At 39.4% G+C, this 17,713-nt stretch overlaps 2 protein-coding genes across 5 annotated transcripts in view; one reads left to right on the top strand and one right to left on the bottom strand.

Moving 5' to 3' along the window:
• zc2hc1a (zinc finger, C2HC-type containing 1A) overlaps positions 1-4,508 on the bottom strand; it is a 30,526-nt gene extending 26,018 nt beyond the window's left edge. The window contains exons 1-3 of the mRNA XM_088321883.1: positions 4,140-4,508; positions 4,003-4,076; positions 1,891-2,026 (exon numbers count right to left, since the gene is read on the bottom strand). Of these exons, the coding sequence (XP_088178009.1) occupies positions 1,891-1,906 (16 nt within the window). The 5' untranslated portion in view covers positions 1,907-2,026; positions 4,003-4,076; positions 4,140-4,508. The remainder of the gene's footprint in view (positions 1-1,890; positions 2,027-4,002; positions 4,077-4,139) is intronic.
• Positions 2,004-17,273, top strand: pkia (cAMP-dependent protein kinase inhibitor alpha). 4 transcript variants are annotated; one of them, XM_088321886.1, is made up of 4 exons: positions 2,004-2,162; positions 11,186-11,305; positions 11,452-11,638; positions 16,315-17,273. In XM_088321886.1, exons 3-4 carry the CDS (start codon positions 11,488-11,490, stop codon positions 16,374-16,376), a joined length of 213 nt encoding a protein of 70 aa, XP_088178012.1. In that variant the 5' UTR covers positions 2,004-2,162; positions 11,186-11,305; positions 11,452-11,487; the 3' UTR covers positions 16,377-17,273. The 4 variants fall into 4 exon arrangements, with proteins under 4 accessions (XP_088178012.1, XP_088178011.1, XP_088178010.1 ...); XM_088321887.1 differs by lacking the exon at positions 2,004-2,162 and adding an exon at positions 4,396-4,465; XM_088321885.1 differs by lacking the exon at positions 11,186-11,305.
• The last annotated feature ends 440 nt before the right edge of the window (positions 17,274-17,713 follow it).

Genomic DNA, 17,713 nt, shown 5'->3' with positions numbered 1-17,713 from the left:
CATATCGTTGGTTACCCTTACCAGAGCTGCCTCGGTAGAGTGATTATCCCTGAATCCTGACTGTAAAAGGATTTTTAAACATTTGACCATAAAGGATTTCATACGATTGACTCATAATGCATTGAAGATTTTCACTGAGTGGGCTTTAGTTCAGTGTACAAGGTCAGGGCAGGCTGTTCAAAATGCATGATACTTTGTCTAGAGAATTTTGATAACAGTGGAGGCGATGTTGTTTTGGGAAGCCAGACATCAAGGCGCTTGTGGATGGGATTGTGAAGCCCAGGGGGCTTCCTTGGCACGCCCATGGGAGGAGCAGAGACGCCATCTAGCGGGGAGACGTGGGCCAAGAAGAGAAAGCTAAAGGACTTCAGAAGAAGGCTTCACAGAGACTCCAACGTCACTTCGGCTTTCTTCACTTAGTTCTTCTGTTAGGGAAAATAAATCTGCCCTCGTGTGGAAATGTCGGCTCCCTGGTCATTTTTCCATTGTTAATTAATTCCCAACACTGCATAAATCCAAAAATATTCTTCTTAGACATGAAATCATTCAGCTTCTGTGCCACAACTTTTTCAAGTACTTCAGAAAGTAACAACTCGGTTTGACACAGGTCTAGATTTACATAGGCTTTCGGGGTCAAGGTTTGGTTTAAGCAGACAAAAAAACTGTTGGTTGTTTTTCCTATACTACAGTTTATATAGTGATTTTAGCTCTGACAAAATGTAGGTTCATTTATTTGTATATCTTACAGTGCCTCACAGCACGTCACTGCTTGGTAATAACATAGTAATAACATAGTGAAGGATTTTATACATTTAACTACAACGGATTTTATACGAATAAATACAAGTTACATTTATCGAGTGCAATGAAGATTTTCACTTAGTTGGCTTCAGGTCACGCTGTTGATAACAGGACTCTGACGAAGGACGTCAGGCATTGTTTTGATAAACGCTCTGCTGTTTTGAGTTTCTCCAGATATCGAGGCGAGGGGGTGGACCCCACGTGGGTTTTTTTTCTGGCACGCCCATGGGAGGAGCCGGAACACCAGCTTGCGGAGGGACGTGGGTCGAGAAAAAAAAAGAAGATCGAGAAGGGAGGCTTGACAGAGACTTGAGCGGCACTAATTCGGCAAATTCCGCCATATTGGATAGAGTTCACTTAGTTAAATTGCTTAAGAAGTTAAATCTGCCCCCGTGTGGAAATGCCGGTCTCTTGTTCATATTTCCATCAAAAAGTGAGCACGCATTGTTAAGTGAATATAGGTTGTGTTTGGTTAATGGAGTCAGATAACTAATTCGAACAATTTGGTAAACGCTACATTTTGATATGTAATTCCTAACAATAGTAATAACACAGTAATAACATAGTAACAACCTAGTAATAATACCAAAACCTATTTTAAGATATACATGTGAAACTGGTAGCCCATTTGCGCAAATAAGTAACAAAAAAAGTGGTTGGTGATTCCTAGGTTACCAATCCGAGTACTTATAATACTTTCCCACCCCTAAAAAGAGATTATTGATTGGTACTCAGACGCTCTTCCATTTTCTTCTTCCCTGCAGGACATCACGCCCATATCCCCTCCAAGACAGAATAGCAATTGTGTTTATATTGGATGTTGATTATTAATCTGTTTATTTTGTTTTAAAATGATAGTTTTTTTAGGGTAGGGGAAAAATGGAATGTTCTAGCAATTGATAACAATGTAAAGACAAACGCGTCCATTTCTTAGCAGCTAGCGTATACACAAACGTTACCTAGCCGGGCAGGGGGTACAACCCAAACAATAGGAGGTGGCCTTATTAATTTAACAATTGATGATCACCTCTTAAAGGAAACTAGTAGTTAAACTTAGTCTGGTTAAATAAACTCTGATATTTATCTTACCTTCGATTTCCTCCATCTTCGCCGTCTCTGCACTTCTAGATGCAGGTCAGCTGCTTTTAAAAAACAAAGGCTCGGTCGTCGCGTGATGACATCAAAAAGTCAGCTGCTTTGCACTTCCGGTTTTGTGAAGAGAAGCCTGGAGACGTTGAAATCGAGAGTGACTATTTATGTGAAGTGCCTCGGTCCTTATTTTTATATTTCCCACCCGCTCCCTTACTCCATTACGCAGAATTCTCGTCGATAAGAACAACCTAAAAGCAAGTTTTAACAAGGTTTGGAAAATTGTGACTTTTCTTCCTTGATACTGTTGTGGTGACATCAAAGATGGATTACAAAATGGATTTGAGTGACTAGTTTCTTAAAAATAATGGAATATCTCATTATGATTTAAATGGATGTATATTTGTAAGTTGTAACTAACATTAACTCTCAAAAAGTCTTGAAAGGTTTCACGCAGTAAGACCATTCAGTGGGGAACTCTCTTGACGTTAGTCATCTTTGAGGTACCAATAGCAACCGGCCTATATGATGCTAGCGACATGTCAATATCGAAGAATTCTATTGGTTGTTACTGCAGCGTCGCACGAATGTAAACAGACAGGAACTAGTAGAAATAAAATAGGGAGAAACCATATTTTATAAGACTGTATATTTTCTGTCTTTAATAGAAAAATGGACGACATTATTAATCCCATTTGTGTTTTTGATTCATTTCCAATACCACTTCTCAGTAACATGAAAGTGTACAAACAAATGTCCCTTCAGCTGTTTTGCTGTATTGAGTATATGTGTCTCGTGAATGAAGTGAGTGATAAACAGCTGCAGTGGCAAAAACAAAAAGATCACTGTTCTCGTCCTACATTGAACAGAAACGGAAACAACGCAAATAAGGCGCTTTTTATTTTGAAAGGTCAAACGGAAACGTTCGTATCATCTCACCACTTTAAGGATGGGAATTCGCTCTTGGTTTCTTTTAGAGAGAAAAAAACTATTTCGGCTTGGCTCACGGGGGAAAAATCGGGCTTTTTTGTGTTCTGCTGATTGTTTGAGTTGCTTTTAATCTATGTATTATCAAATACTATTTAACATCCATCCATCATCTGTGTAACAGTATGCTTAAAATGACTAAAGAAAAAAAATGGAAGAAAGTGAGAGAAAAAGAAAAAAGCTAAAAAAGCTAGAAAAAAAGATTTTAAAAATTATCAAAATGAAGTAAAGAAGGAGGAGACAAAAAAATGAAAAACGTGAAAAAAGAAAAAGAAATCAAGAATTCGTAAATGTAAAAAGCTAAGAAAAGTATGCTAAAGAGAAAGAGAGAAAATGGTAAAAGGAGAGAAAAGGGTAAAAAAGAAGGATAAAAAGGGAAAAACCTAGGGGGGAAGAAACAAAACATAAATAAAGGAAAAGGGGCGGGGATAAAAAAAGCAAAAAAAGACAGGGGGAAAGGAACAAAAAAAGAAAGTTAAAAAAGGTGTAAAAAATAAGAAAAAAATTAAATAATAATGTAAAAAGGGAAAACAAGCGAAGAAAAAATGAAAGGGAAAACAAGAGAATATAAGATAGAAAAAGCAAAAAGCTTGTTAAAAAACAAGAAAAGGGGGAAGAACGTGAAAAATGAAGACATAAGAAGGAAAAAAGAAAATTACAAGAAAAAATAGCACAAAAATAAAAAAAGAAAATGGTGAAAAGGGAGGGAAAAACAATAAAAACAGGGAAATATAAGTAAAAGGTTGGGGCAGAAAAAGAAAAAAAGAAAGGGGAAAATCTAGGGAAAGGGGAAAACAAGAAAAAAATGGAAAAAGAGAATTAAATAAAGAGATAAAAAGGGGACAATGAGGAAAAAGGAAAAAAGCAAAAAAAACTAAAAAGCTAGGAGTAAAAAAAGAAAAACAAAAGAAACCGAGAAAAAAGAATCAAAAGAAAATAATAAAATAAAAAAAGGGATGTATAAATAAAGTGGGAAAGTAATAAAAAAGAAAAGGGGAAAAGAGAGAAAAAAAGTAAGAAAAAAGGTAAAAAGTTAGGGGGGAGAAACATAAGAAAAAAATAAAAAATAAAAACTCAAGACAAAAAAATAATAAAATAACGACAGACAGATAACATGAGACTCACCTAAAAGGAGATGACATTATTGTCTGTTATCTTGCTGCTACGGGTAACCAACGACAATAAAACCTGTTGAAAGGCTGAGCAAAAAAAAAGAATTATAATGGTGCTTTGTGGTCACTTTGTGTAGTTAACATTCATACTTGAGATCTTTAGCGCTCGTTCTGTGTTGCATGAGAGAATACTACAGCACGGTCAAATAATACACACTGTCCCTTTAATGTTCTTATTGAGGCAGGGGCCTCAAACTATCATCCAAAGGGCTTCGAGTTTGAGCCCTCTATAGTACAGAGAAGCGGAAACGTGGAGGAAAATCATTTTACTTTGAAAGATCAAAACGGAAACGCTCGCATCTCTCCACTTAGACTTGATGCTAATGAACGTATTTGTAGACCGTGACGAGATTTAGCACTCATCACAACCTGATGTAGTGGACACCGAATGCAACTCATCGGACGCATTTTCGAAGGTAAAACAATATATTTTGAATTGTTTTGTCGTGTTTTGGGATGCAATCCTCACAAGACGTGTTTACTGCTTTCGCAAAGGGGGGGCCTTGCATTAGCGACGTTCACGTCTTTATTATCGCTCCTAAAGCATTGACGCGTTCACGTGTAATCGTTTATTTCGCGTATCTTTCGACATAACTCAAGTGCTTTCGTTTATGTTGCGTTCACAAACACCTGACTTCAAACGTCAAATAAAGTGGTTTCGAACTCATTCGGTGCCAAAGACGTATTTTCACGTCATTTAAGTTAAATATCTATATATACATTCCATTCATCTGAAAATGTCGCTTTTTTCGTAATGATACGATATTTTGACTTCAATGTATAGCTAAAACATTCTCTCATAACAAAAAAATGAATAAAAATTTCACCCCACAGTCAGAAAATGTCGCTTCTATTAAATTTTGATTCTAATTTCACATTTTTTACTTCAATTTATAACACAATTACACTCAAATTGCAAACGCATAGTTAAAACTAGTACAACAAAAACATAAATAGCGTATTAGTGTCTGATAAATGAAATTTTAAAAAATCACAGTTTTGGGAATACAGACGCTGCCCTACTTACAAGATAGGTTTCGGACGATTATTCGTAAGTTGCTTCAGTGCTATATTTTTTATGTTTAAGGTTTATATAAGTATGTTTAAGGCTTGTATGAGCAACCTGTATTGTTTTGTACTAAAAAAAATAAACAATTTATAAAATAATATGCTCTTTAAAGATAAAGTGAAGTTTGACCTACTTTTGGAAGATGGGCTTCAAGAGTTAGGCGACTTCCTCCTCCGTGGTAAAAAAATGGCCAACAAAAAGCCATCTAACCTTTTCTCAACCGCATCAAGCTTTCTTATTCCACTTTTATTTCAAAAGAAACGGCTCGCCTCTTTTTTACACTTCACACCAGGGGTATCAAACTCAGGGGCCACATGATAGAACAAACATTCTGTCGGGGGCTGGACTAGTAAATTAGAAAGGGAAAAAGAGAAAGAAATAAGCGAAAGAGATGGAGAGAAAAAGACAGAGGGTGGCACAAAGAAAGGAAGAAAGAGAAAAGAGAGAAGGGAGAAAAGACAGAGAGAAAAGAGAGAGAGAGAGAGAATGTGAGAACAAGACATAAAAAGAGAAATAGTGAGAGAGGGGGAAAGTAAGAGAGGTAGAAAGAAAGTTATCCAAAGACAAACAGAAAAGGAGAGAAAGAGAGAAGGAGATAAAGAAGGGGAAAGCAAGAGAGAGGGAGAGAAAGAGAGAAAAGGAAAAAAGGAAGAAAGCAAAAGAATGTAAAAAGACACAGAAAGAGACAAAGAGGAACAAAGAAAGAGAAAAGCACAGACAGACCGTGAAAGAGTGAGACAGAGAGACAGAGAAAGAGAGAAAGAAAGAAATACAAGTACAGCGTCGTTATGAGAGGCACCTGGCTTTGGCAACATCAAGCGGACATATTTAAACCTGCAGCTTGTTTTTCTCTTGCACTTCCTTCAGCGTTGTCTCGCGGGCCGGATCCAATCCCTTAGCGGTCCTGATCCGGCCCGCGGGCCTCCTCTTTGACACCCCTGCTTTACACCAACCATATTGAATGGAATCATGAGATATTCAACAATAAAAATGTCAAATTTCTTAGCACGCTGGAGATACAGTATAGCATGTTTACACACAAAGTAGAAAGAGGAAGCGGATTTGTTCTTCGGGGTGAATGCTGGGTGACCTCTCACAGTGCCACACGCCGGTAGTGGCGGAAAAAAATACTACAGTACTGTCCTGTACTCGGAAAAAGGTGCTCACAATACAAAATCTAACTTACAGCAATGTCCGGATATTTTTCGACATCCCGAAAAAAATGTTCGTATCTACCGTTTATCCTAAGTCGAATGGTCGGAAGTAGGGGAGTGTCTGTAACGCCGTTGTAAATAACATTGTTATGAAACTGCGGTACTTTTTCTGTAACGGAGTCATCTGACGTTAGTTACTTTAGAACGCCAATGGACAGCGTGGTTTTTGGCTCTCCGGGTTGTTTACGTCACGTCTTTTGGGCTCATGTCGCCATTCAAATTAGCGACTATAGTACATTTAGATAGTGATTCGTTGTCACAATATACTAACTCATTTTGTAACAATGACAATAAAGGTATATTCTATTCTATTCTATTTTGAATGCAGTATTTACCAATGCGCCGAAAGAAAAGGCGTATTGGTGAATGTGGCGACCAACTCGTGTTGTTCGGGAACGAAAACACTCTACGAGCCGGTGTTGTGTCGAGAATTGTCCCCTCTACTGAGAATTGTCCCACCCGGTTTATTCAAGTAGAATGCAAATTTTTCATGAGTTACGTCTCGTTTGATAATGAAATCAGAAATGTCCGTCTCCTGTTTTATCTGTTTACAATTTGACAGTTAATTTTAGCGGGATACGTTCTATAGTAGAGCATATAACATGGTCAATTTCAGTGATATTGGGAAGAAAAGGCAAAATAAGCATGATACTTGCTTAAATGTGAATTACCGTTTTATTACATTCCCAACAATAGATAGACGTAGTGGTTTTAGTGAGATTTTTGCTTTTACGTTCTCAAAAAGTGATGTACAAAGTGGTTTTATGGTTTCAGTGGCATAGTGCATGTAATGTGAATACGCTCCCGCTAGGGGGGACAATTCTCGGCACAACACCTGGGCTCCTGCAAGCGGGAGCCTGCTACCCACCTATCGAGAGCCGGTTCCCTTTGATAAGCAATGTTTCTCTTGTGATTGGTCCAAAATAATTTTTTGCAATTATTCTGCGCTGTTGACTTTGAATCTGTTGAGTATGAAAAGGTTAAAATTGTTTTTTTTTTTTTAATCTTTTTTTTTAAAGATTTATAACTATTTCAATTTATGTTTGCTTTGTTTTCAGTATTAACCTCAAAGTGTTAATTTTGCTTAGTGTTTTCTCTTTTTAAGTCATTCATAACATTGTTACAAAGAATGACAATACAAAGGAAATTATTATTATTATTAATAAATGATAATATGTGGATTAAACAATGAAAACCACCCAAAGAGCCATTTGGGAGCCAAGCCGAAAAAGCCGGTTCTCTAAAAGGAGTCGGAATCCCCATCTCTACAACGGACCATTGGAGTTAGATTTAGTGTATTAAACTTACTTTATACTGTTTCGTGCTGAAATTCAGCAGTGCTGATAGTTATTTCATCATAGCGTTTACGGTTTTTGTTGAACTTGAGGTGGTTCGTTGGGTTGGTTGTTTGGGTTGCTTGGTTGGTTGTTTGGGTTGCTTGGTTGGATAGATCCCTTAACCATACGGGCACCATTTCCTGTGGTGTGTCTTGGGCAAGTACAGCCCTGTTCACCCATCCCTCTCCAGGCCAACATCCTTCCACAATACTGCTCAAAAGTGTCAATTATTTGTCATACAACAACTGCTTCTTAAAGTAACGGAAATAGTTACTGTCCCCGGTCACTAGTTACTTTGACTATAGAGTAATTCAGTGAGTAACTATAATTACTTTTTTAAACATGCACAACACTGAGCATGAACACATCTGTTTCTCTTTCCCGATGTTATGATTTCTCTGTTTTTTGGCATCTGTTCAAGATATGTAAGGCTCAGTTCGAGTCCCACATGGGACATACCCAAGCCACTGACAGCCTGCATCATGAGTGTAAGCAGATTTGAATTATGAATACTTCCAAATGAATATTGCAACGAGGATGAGGACACGTAAGGGACCCCGATGCACATTTGTCCAACCCGTGGCCCGAGGGCCAAGTGTGGCCCGTGAGAGCTTTAAATGTTGGGGTGTCTAAAAATAACATGTTTATTTGTATAGGCCTTAATCACAAGGAGTCTGAAAGGCTTGCACAGACATAAACAACAAAAAGGTAAAAAATTCCAACTGTGCTGTGTTCGTGTGCATGTTACAATTACAAGATGCCTCTCTGCAATTGGTCGACATAGTGTAAGATGCTGGTCTGCTATTGGTTTGCGCCACATGATAAAAATGCCGATATGCTATTGGGTGAACCACCTTCCGCAATTCTTTTCCGTTTCTGCATTCAGTTTGTAAGGACTTTGCGATTCAGCGATACAATACTGTATTCATGCACTGTATTTATTCACTCTGAAGAAGGCTTGCAGTGGTGCTAAAGGGAGAAGCAAAAAAAAAAGGAGTGCTTTGACCAAAAACTACCGTGTACCACAAAGTTGCCGAGTGACGGCTTGGCGGTATTACACAGCAGTTTCTTTATCAATGCCGAAGAGCGGAATTGAGAAAAACAAAATACCCAAAAATGGGCGTCATAGGTTCAAGTCCAGCTACCAGCCTTCCTATGCGGAGTTTGCATGTTCTCCCCATGCTTGCGTGGATTTCTTCCGGGCACTCCGGTTACCTCCCACGTTCCAAAACTATGCAGGTCAGTTAATTGCCCGGTCCAAATTGTTCCTCGGTGTGAATGAGCGAGTGAGTTGTCTGTTTCTGTGTGCCCTGCGATTGGCTGGCAACCGGTTCAGGGTGTCCCCTGCCCACTGCCCGAAGTTAGCTGGGATGGGCTCCAGCACCCCCGCGACCCTACTGAGGATAAGCAGCACAGGGGGGTGGTGGTTCTGGTAACCCTATATAGGAGCCCCAAATCATACTTCCCTGAATCATTATTTATTTGTGAGCCTCCAAAAAAGACCCCTAGCCCTTCAGCAAATGCCATTAATCTACTAGTCTAAGGTTTGACACCACTTTCTTAAATTGAACCTTAATCATTGCAGTCAAAATCTATTACTAGTTTTACATTTATGTTTCCGTAGTGCAGTGGTTAGCACCTTCGCCTATAAGGCGAAAGGTCCTCGGTTCAAGACCGGTTGCTAAAATTGTCATGGTTGCCATGGCGCCCAATTGGTCGCGCCCGTGTGTGTCACGGTTGCCGTGGTGCCCAATTGGCCCCGCCCGTATGTGTCACGGTTGCCATGGAGCCCGATTGGCCCCGCCCGTATGTGTCACGGTTGCCATGGTGCCCAATTGGCCCCGCCCGTGTGACGCCAGCTGTGGCTCGTTGAGGGATTGACTTTCTGTTTATATCAAGCTCAGCGCTCTCTTGCTTCAGGTGTCAGCCGGTCAAACGAACTTCTGTCCCAAAAGACGTGGGTTCCGACTTGGTCCTGTTTTCCCGTGATATCTTCAATCGGGTATTATTCCCGTTTATTTTTGTCCTGTTCAATTTCGGGTGCCAGTTTTGTTTCCGTCTATTTTGGTCCGGTTTGTTATTTTCTCCAGTTTTTGTTCCCGTCTAGTTTCTCCTGTTAGTGATCGATATCCTGATATGTTGTCAATCCTGTCTGTCCCTTCCTGTCCGGTATCGACCCCATCTTTCCGATATCAACTCCGGCAATTGGAATCGGTCTCATCGGTCTCTGGCTTCCTGTCCTTCCACGCCAGACCGGCTTCCTAACGTGCATGACTCCCCATTTTCCCGTGAAAGAAAAGGCTTGTGTGAGAACGTCACGCAATTGGGTCCTGTATCTGTTCTGGTTCTGACACATAGGTTAGCCTGGAGAGGGATGGGTGCCATCAGGCTGGACTTGCCCAAGACACACCACAGGAAATGGTGACCTTAGTGGTTAAAGGATCCAACCAACCATAGATTTACAAGTAAAGAGGGAGAACAATTACAAATACTGTGCTGAAGTCCAAGTTGTTTCTTCAAACAATCTGAAATTGGGTGTTTTAATCCAATGAATCTGCTTATATTGGAGGTTTAGTGACAATTTCGAGGAGGAAAATACAGAAAAAGAGGAAAACAGGATAGGTTAATGAAGCCAAAAAGGGTTTAAATGTCAGTCCCTCATCACCACGGCAACCCAACTCCAATATACGCTAGCTCGAACTGAGCTAGAAAGATCGAATGTAATCCTCCTTGCGCCATGATTTGTCATTAGTTCTTCGGAATTCTGCCTCTTTTCATAAAACCTGTGCTCCTTTTAGCCTCCCTCGTCGACTGATTCTAAAGAGGTTGCCGGATTAACTCCTAAAAAAAGAGACGGGCAGATTGTGTTAAAGGGATTTTCTTCGACGAAAACCTTCGATGTCTGGATGACATCTAGGGCTGCAACTAACCACTTATTTCATAGTCACCGACTGTTGAAATACCCGATCTTATTAATGTCTTAAATTTAGCATGAAGTTGTTTACGTGGCATATGATAATGAACATAAAACAATAAAAGAAAAACGTGTGCAGTGTAAAATACCTTTATAATTAAACACAGGGTTGGGTAGGGTTACTTTAACTGGATTACTTTCAATTACTTTTGGATGACTCCAATACCAAATATGCTAATAAAAGACAAAAGAAACTAAATATGAATAAAATGACTACATTTTGTGCAGGCTCGGGGAGTAACGGAATACATGGAACGGCAGAAATGATGTTGGCAAGCTGTTAGGATTTATTTTCATTTTGTTTCTGTCGCATTTTATGTTAGTTTTGCCGGAGATCAAAGAGATCAAAGCCAGGAGAGAAAGCTTAACACGCGTTGTGAGTCATAATTGTATTCATATTTAGTTTCTTTTGTCTTTTATTAGCATATTTGGTATTAGAGTAATCCAAAAGTCATTGAAAGTAATCAAGTTAAAGTAACCCTTCCCAACCCTGGTCACAGGGCACACAGACACAGATAACTTACTCGCCTATTCACACCTAGGGACAATTTGAACCGGCCAATTAACCTGACATGCATGTTTTTGGAATGTGGAAGAATATGCAAACTCCGCACGGGGAGGCCGCAAAAGCTGGAAGTGAACCCTGGACTTCCACATCGCAGGTCTGAGCACTAACTACCCATCCGGCATGCCAGAAACAATGGAATTCATCGTCGTCTATTTTTATTCGCTATTGTCGACAAAGTCGACTAATTGTTGCAGCCCTAACGACAAGCTTTTAATGCTTTGATGCTTTTCTTTCTGCAAGCGTGTGCAAGCCCTGCCATGGTGAGGCGTAGCAGCGATGACGGATGTGGAGGTGACCTATGAGGACTTCATCGCGTCTCGAAGGTCCGGACGCCGAAACGCGGTTCACGACATCCCGGCAGAGTCTGGGACGCCGGGTTCGGCGGACCTGACAGACAGTCTGGCGCAGATCAACATCAATAAACCTGGTAGGAGGGAATAGTAGTCGTAGTAGTAGGAGTAGTACAATGACGTACCAGTGGGGGCTGTGTATTTCAAACGGAGTTAGCGGAATCAATCCAACCTTCAATAACTAATTTATAGCTATAAAACATTTACTGCAGCTACAGCAGCCAACCATATACAAAAGCATCAACAATAACCTCATGAAATAGTGTCATTATTTAGTAATATAGCCACCAAAACTCATTTTAAGTGAGCGCAAAATCCATTTTCCTTTCTGTCCTCAAGATCTCAATGACTCTGTCGTACAGATTGTTGCATTTCAGTTTCATCAGGAAGTTTTTATCCATCACAATCAAAGTTAATGCTGTAAGTCGAGCCAGTCCTGTCATATTTCTGGCATAAGTGTTTATCCGATTTAGGGCTAAAAATGTCTGTTCGCAAGAAGCAGGAGACATGGGAATTTTTTCTTCACGTTTTCGTTTTGATACTTCTATTACCACCCTCTAGCCATTCATAGTTTGTGAAACCGGCGATGTTTCCCAAGGCCTGCTAGAAGGCACTTGCCCCACCAACTTGAAATCTGATGCGCTAAACCAGGAGTTGGGAACCTATGGCTCTTTGCATGAGTACATATGGCTCACGAGCCATATATGGCTCTTTTCATGAGTACATATGGCTCACGAGCCATATATGGCTCTTTTCATGAGTACATATGGCTCACGAGCCATATATGGCCCTTTTCATGAGTACATATGGCTCACGAGCCATATATGGCCCTTTTCATGAGTACATATGGCTCGCGAGCTATATATGGCTCTTTTCATGAGTACATAAGGCTCGCGAGCAATATATGGCTCTTTTTATGAGTACATATGGCTCTCGAGCCATCTATGGCTCTTTTCAGGAGTATATACAGCTCTTGAGCCGTATATGTTTTTTTTTTTCATGAGTACATATGGCTCCTGAGCCATATATGGCTCTTTTCATGAGTACATATGGCTCCCGAGCCATATATGGCTCTTTTAATGAGTACATATGGCTCTCGAGCCATATATGGCTCTTTTCATGAGTACATGTCGGCTCTCGAGCCATATACGGCTCTTTTTATGAGTACATATGGCTCTTGAGCCATATATGGCTCTTTTCATGAGTACATATGGCTCTCGAGCCAAATATGGCTCTTTTCATGAGTACATATGGCTCTCAAGCCATATACGGCTCTTTTTATGAGTACATATGGCTCTTGAGCCATATATGGCTCTTTTCATGAGTACATATGGCTCTCGAGCCAAATATGGCTCTTTTCATGAGTACATATGGATCTCGAGCCAAATATGGCTCTTTTCATGAGTACATATGGCTCTGAGCCATATATGGCTCTTTTCAGGAGTATACATGGCTCTTGAGGCGTGTATTTTTTTTTTCAGGAGTACATACGATTCGTGAGCCATATATGGCTCCTTTCAGGAGTACATATGGCTCGCAGGCCATATATGGCTCCTTTCATGAGTACATATGGCTCACGAGCCATATATGGCTCATTTCTGGAGTACATGTGGTTCGTGAGTCGTATATGGCCCTTTTCAGGAGTATATATGGTCTAGCCATATATAGCTCTTTTCAGGAATACATATGGCTCTCGAGCCATCTATGGCTCTTTTCATGAGTACATATGGCTCTCGAGCCATCTATGGCTCTTTTCAGGAGTATATACAGCTCTTGAGCCGTATATGTTTTTTTTTTTCAGGAGTACATATGGCTCCTGAGCCATATATGGCTCTTTTCATGAGTACATATGGCTCTTTTCAGGAATACATATGGCCCTCGAGCCATATATGGGTCCTTTTAGGCGATAAAAGATTGCAGGCCCATGGGCAGATTTCTGAGCCTAGTAACAAGTAATCCTAAAATGTCATTGGTTGAATGCTGACAGACAATTTGGAATTACTGGCTTCTATGTTTACTATCATTTTGGCTTTATTTAGACAAAGCACAAAAAATGCAAGAGTCATTAATAAACACCTATTGATGGACAAAATATTTAACATCACATGATTTATATATTTTTAAGCCAGCTGAGAAGGCATAGCAGGCCCTCACTGCCCATTGCTAAGTAGTAATGATTTTGTTTCTATATGTTTTTAAAGAAACAGCAGATACTATTACGACCATTCATCATGTAATGTGAACATTTTTGGGGATTTTTGTAAAAAAAAAAAAGAGAATTTTAAAACTGAAAAAACTAACCATTTTATATATTTTCAACTTTGTATTTTCATGATAACAAATGAGGCGCAGCTTCACCTGCCTCCCCTGACTGCACATTAATGGGGACCCTTCAGAGACAAATATCAAATCTGTGCATGTGTAAAAAGAACAACAACTCAAAATAACAACCTCGGACGTCGATAATCAATCTCAAAAAAGTCTTTCACAGATCAGGACAAAGTCCACATAATGACTTGACAATAAAGCAGTTATTTCACAGGTCAAAGTACTTTGAATGGCCGATCTAAGATGTGAGATCTAAACATTCACACCTTACCGTGTTTCTTTATTGCGGGTGAAAAACTACACCTACAGAGATTCATCGTGAAGAGCACATCAAAAGTAAAAAGGAACTGGGTGTAAAACCTTCAGAATAATAGAGTAGAATCGTCTCCATTGTCATTGATCGAGTATTTTAGCATTGTTTACAACAATATTACACTCTCACATGCAGAGGTCACAAACACTGAAAATTATATTTCAGTTATTTTTAAGTCTATAGTGCAGGGGTCGGGAACCAATGGCTTGCAAACAAGATCTGGCTCTTTTCATGAGTACATATGTCTCAAAAAAAAATTAGATAGCGTTCTGAATCTGATAAGGATGAGTGGGGGGTGGATAGCTGACATAAAGCTAATAGAATGCATGGTTCCGGTCTAGTATATAAAGGGCACAGTGTTAACTACAGTTTACAGTCAAGGTGTTGACCCCAACAGACCCTATTTTGGCTATACGTCACCAAGGAATCCTTTACATGGAAGCTCACTAATCAATGTATGTTCACTGTTACGACGCTTTATAAGGACAACCCACAGAAAAACCTAAAAACATCCAAAAACATCATCCAAGCACACAGAGCAATGTGCACCAAAGGTAATCGTGCCAGTATCCCCGCTTGCAGTATTTTGTGACATTTCTACCCAAGAACTCTGCTTGCACCTTGTTTTGACACTGTTATTTATGAAAACAATGAAGATTCAAATTAAAATCTTAAGTAACTGCGTGAGGGAGACAAGTTTAAAGTGGTATATTTGTTTATATTGGACACAGTGGCATTAAGCTTCCTATATGAATTTTAAATCTATAGCGTCACACAGTGAAATGAAATGTGCTAAAAGATTAAGATTTTGTCTGGAGAGCGGGTTTCGCGGTGTGAGAGGTGGATAGCGGACATAACATTAGTAGTATAAGTGGTTCCGGTCCAGTATATGAAGCGTACAGTTCCAGCTCCAGTTTACAATCAAGAGGTCACACCAACAGACCCCATTTTGGCTATATGTCACTAAGAAATCTTTTATATGGAAGCTCATTAATCATTGTATGTTCACTGTTGAGACACTTAACAATGACAACCCACCAAAAAAACTGTAAACATCCAAAAACATCAGCCAATTACACAGAGCAATTTGATTCCGTAAGCAGCTATGCACACAGTGCTGTCTGCAACGAAGGTGGTCACACCAGTATCCTCGTTTGCAGTATTTTGTGACATTTTTACAAAAGAACTCTCCTTACACCTTGTTTTAAAACTATTATTTCTGAAAACAATGAAGATTAAAATTACCTCAACGATCTTAAGTAACTGCAGGAGGGAGTTTAAAGTGGTGTATTTGTTTTTAGGGGACACAGTGGCATTATTATTTTATCAATTTTAAATATATAAAATCTAACTCTAATGGTCCGTTGGAGAGATGGGAATTCTGACTCCTTTTAGAGAACCGGATTTTTCAGCTTGGCCCACTAAAAAGAGCCCTTCTTTTTCAGCTCCATAATGTCTCTTCACGTTGTTTTTGTTGTTTAATCCATTTATTACCATGTATTATTATAAATAAGTTAAGAAGGGGGGAATACAGCAAAACACTTAATTTTTACCTTTGAAAAACAGAAATCATAATATTTATAAATATACACAGAAAACAATAATATACAAAACAATTCTATCCTTTTTTTTATACCCAACAAATTTAAAGGCAACCGCACAGAATCCCTGAAAAATTGCATTATGAGCAATCACAAGAGAAAAATAGCGTCTCGAAGGGAACCGGCTTTCAATTTTAAGTAGCTGACTCCTACTTCAGAGAGAAGGCTCAAAAAGCCGTTTAGTTCGCAAACGACATGAATCGGTTGCCGGACCGGCCCCCATTTGCCGTTTCTTTAATCGAATTATTAAATACTATATTCATAATAGCTATTTTATTATATGGTAATCGCTATTTGAAATGGGGACATGATCCCAAAAGAGGTGACGTAAACAACCGAAACGCTTTTGACCTTCAGTACCGATAACGGCGAGAAAAGTTGAGTTAGATGACCCAGTTACTGAAAAATTAGGCCGCGAAACAAAATTTGACACGGATTTTCTAACAAAAAGGGGTTTCATTATACACACGTGCGAATCACATCATAAATATGATACTTTTCTGTCTTCCAGCTGATGAAGGCGAGGAAGACTCCGAAAAAAGCAAGCCTTCACCCAAAGACGACAGCCAATGAGAAGGCAGATGCTCAGCAAGACAAAACGCCGCAAGTTTCTAAACCCGAACGCAAAAACCACGTCCCACCGACATCGTCGCCATAGAAACGTCAGTTTCCGATGAACCCCATATCCCAACGCACCTTTCTTTGAGCAGGCTCTTGAGAAAAAATGCTAAGTGGTCCTGAAAGGAAAAATGGGAGGGGCCCGGGTCCATTAAAAGATAATGAGGCCTTAACTCATTCACTGCCACTGACGACAATACACGTCGAAACGTTTTGTACAACCGTCAAGGGTTCGATTCCCGATCAGGATTCGAAAACAATTCAAGTCTGGTCCAAGCCTTAGCCACTAATTCACACAAATCTTGTGAGCTGTCCATCCTATTTAATATCCGCCTGCAGTCCACTTTTCAGATCCTATTTGTTGCCAAAGCGCGTGATCCACCCCAGTGCCCATTTCCCGGTATTCTGTCCTTTTTTCAAAGCTAATTGTAGCAGTCCAATGGGTGCACAGTGTAGTTCTAGATCTGGATAAACACGAAATGACGTTTATTGATGTTTATTGACAAATTTGTGTTTGTGTGTCTGAAATAACTGAAAAATGTGACATACCGACTGCACTAAGTTCGCTAATGTTGTGATCTGCATATATACTATTGAGAATTTCCGTCATCGAGATTATTTTGTTGGTCAGCAGAGAGACTGCCCAGAGGTGTGTACTGTTGCAATTTGTTAATATTGTGATCCAATGAAGGGACTTTTATATTCCTTTGAAATCAATTGGCATGAAACTGTGAAGTGAGAATCACATTCCTGTTTGTACGTTATTGTCATTTTTACAGGTAAACGGCAATGTGGCATTATTTTGTATTGTTTGGATGGGTGAATAAATCTGGGAAGGGGGAAAAACACACATTTGATCGACTATGCTTCAAGAAAGATTACAAATAGGTGACTTTCTATTGATTCAGTTTTATCCGTGTCTGAAACTCATGAGAAAAAGTTAGCGGACACCAGGGTAGAAAACTCTGAAAAGTTGCCTGCCCAGCCATAAAGTTGCATGCCCCATTTTTCACAACTTGAAACACAATAAGACGACTAATCGCAAAAAAAAAAAACATTGTTGCAAAGTATTAAGGATTGATAATCAGAATGTATAACGGAACAACAGTTTAAAATTAAGTTTATGATAAATCTACTTATAACATTCATTGCATGAATATTACATCGCAGTTTTCCATCTGCCATCAGTATGTAACGGTTTTTAATCATCTTCATTCATGCAATTTTTGTGTTGCGTCATCTGCTACAAGCCACGTGTACTCCTCTTTCCACGATGCTTTTAATGTATGTTT

Source organism: Urocampus carinirostris, chromosome 18 (genome assembly GCF_059441175.1).
Source record: "Urocampus carinirostris isolate Australia breed hairy pipefish chromosome 18, RoL_Ucar_1.0, whole genome shotgun sequence".
Taxonomy (NCBI): domain Eukaryota; kingdom Metazoa; phylum Chordata; class Actinopteri; order Syngnathiformes; family Syngnathidae; genus Urocampus; species Urocampus carinirostris.
The sequence above is the reverse complement of the archived record's forward strand: the minus strand, read 5'-3'. Positions and strand labels throughout refer to the sequence as shown.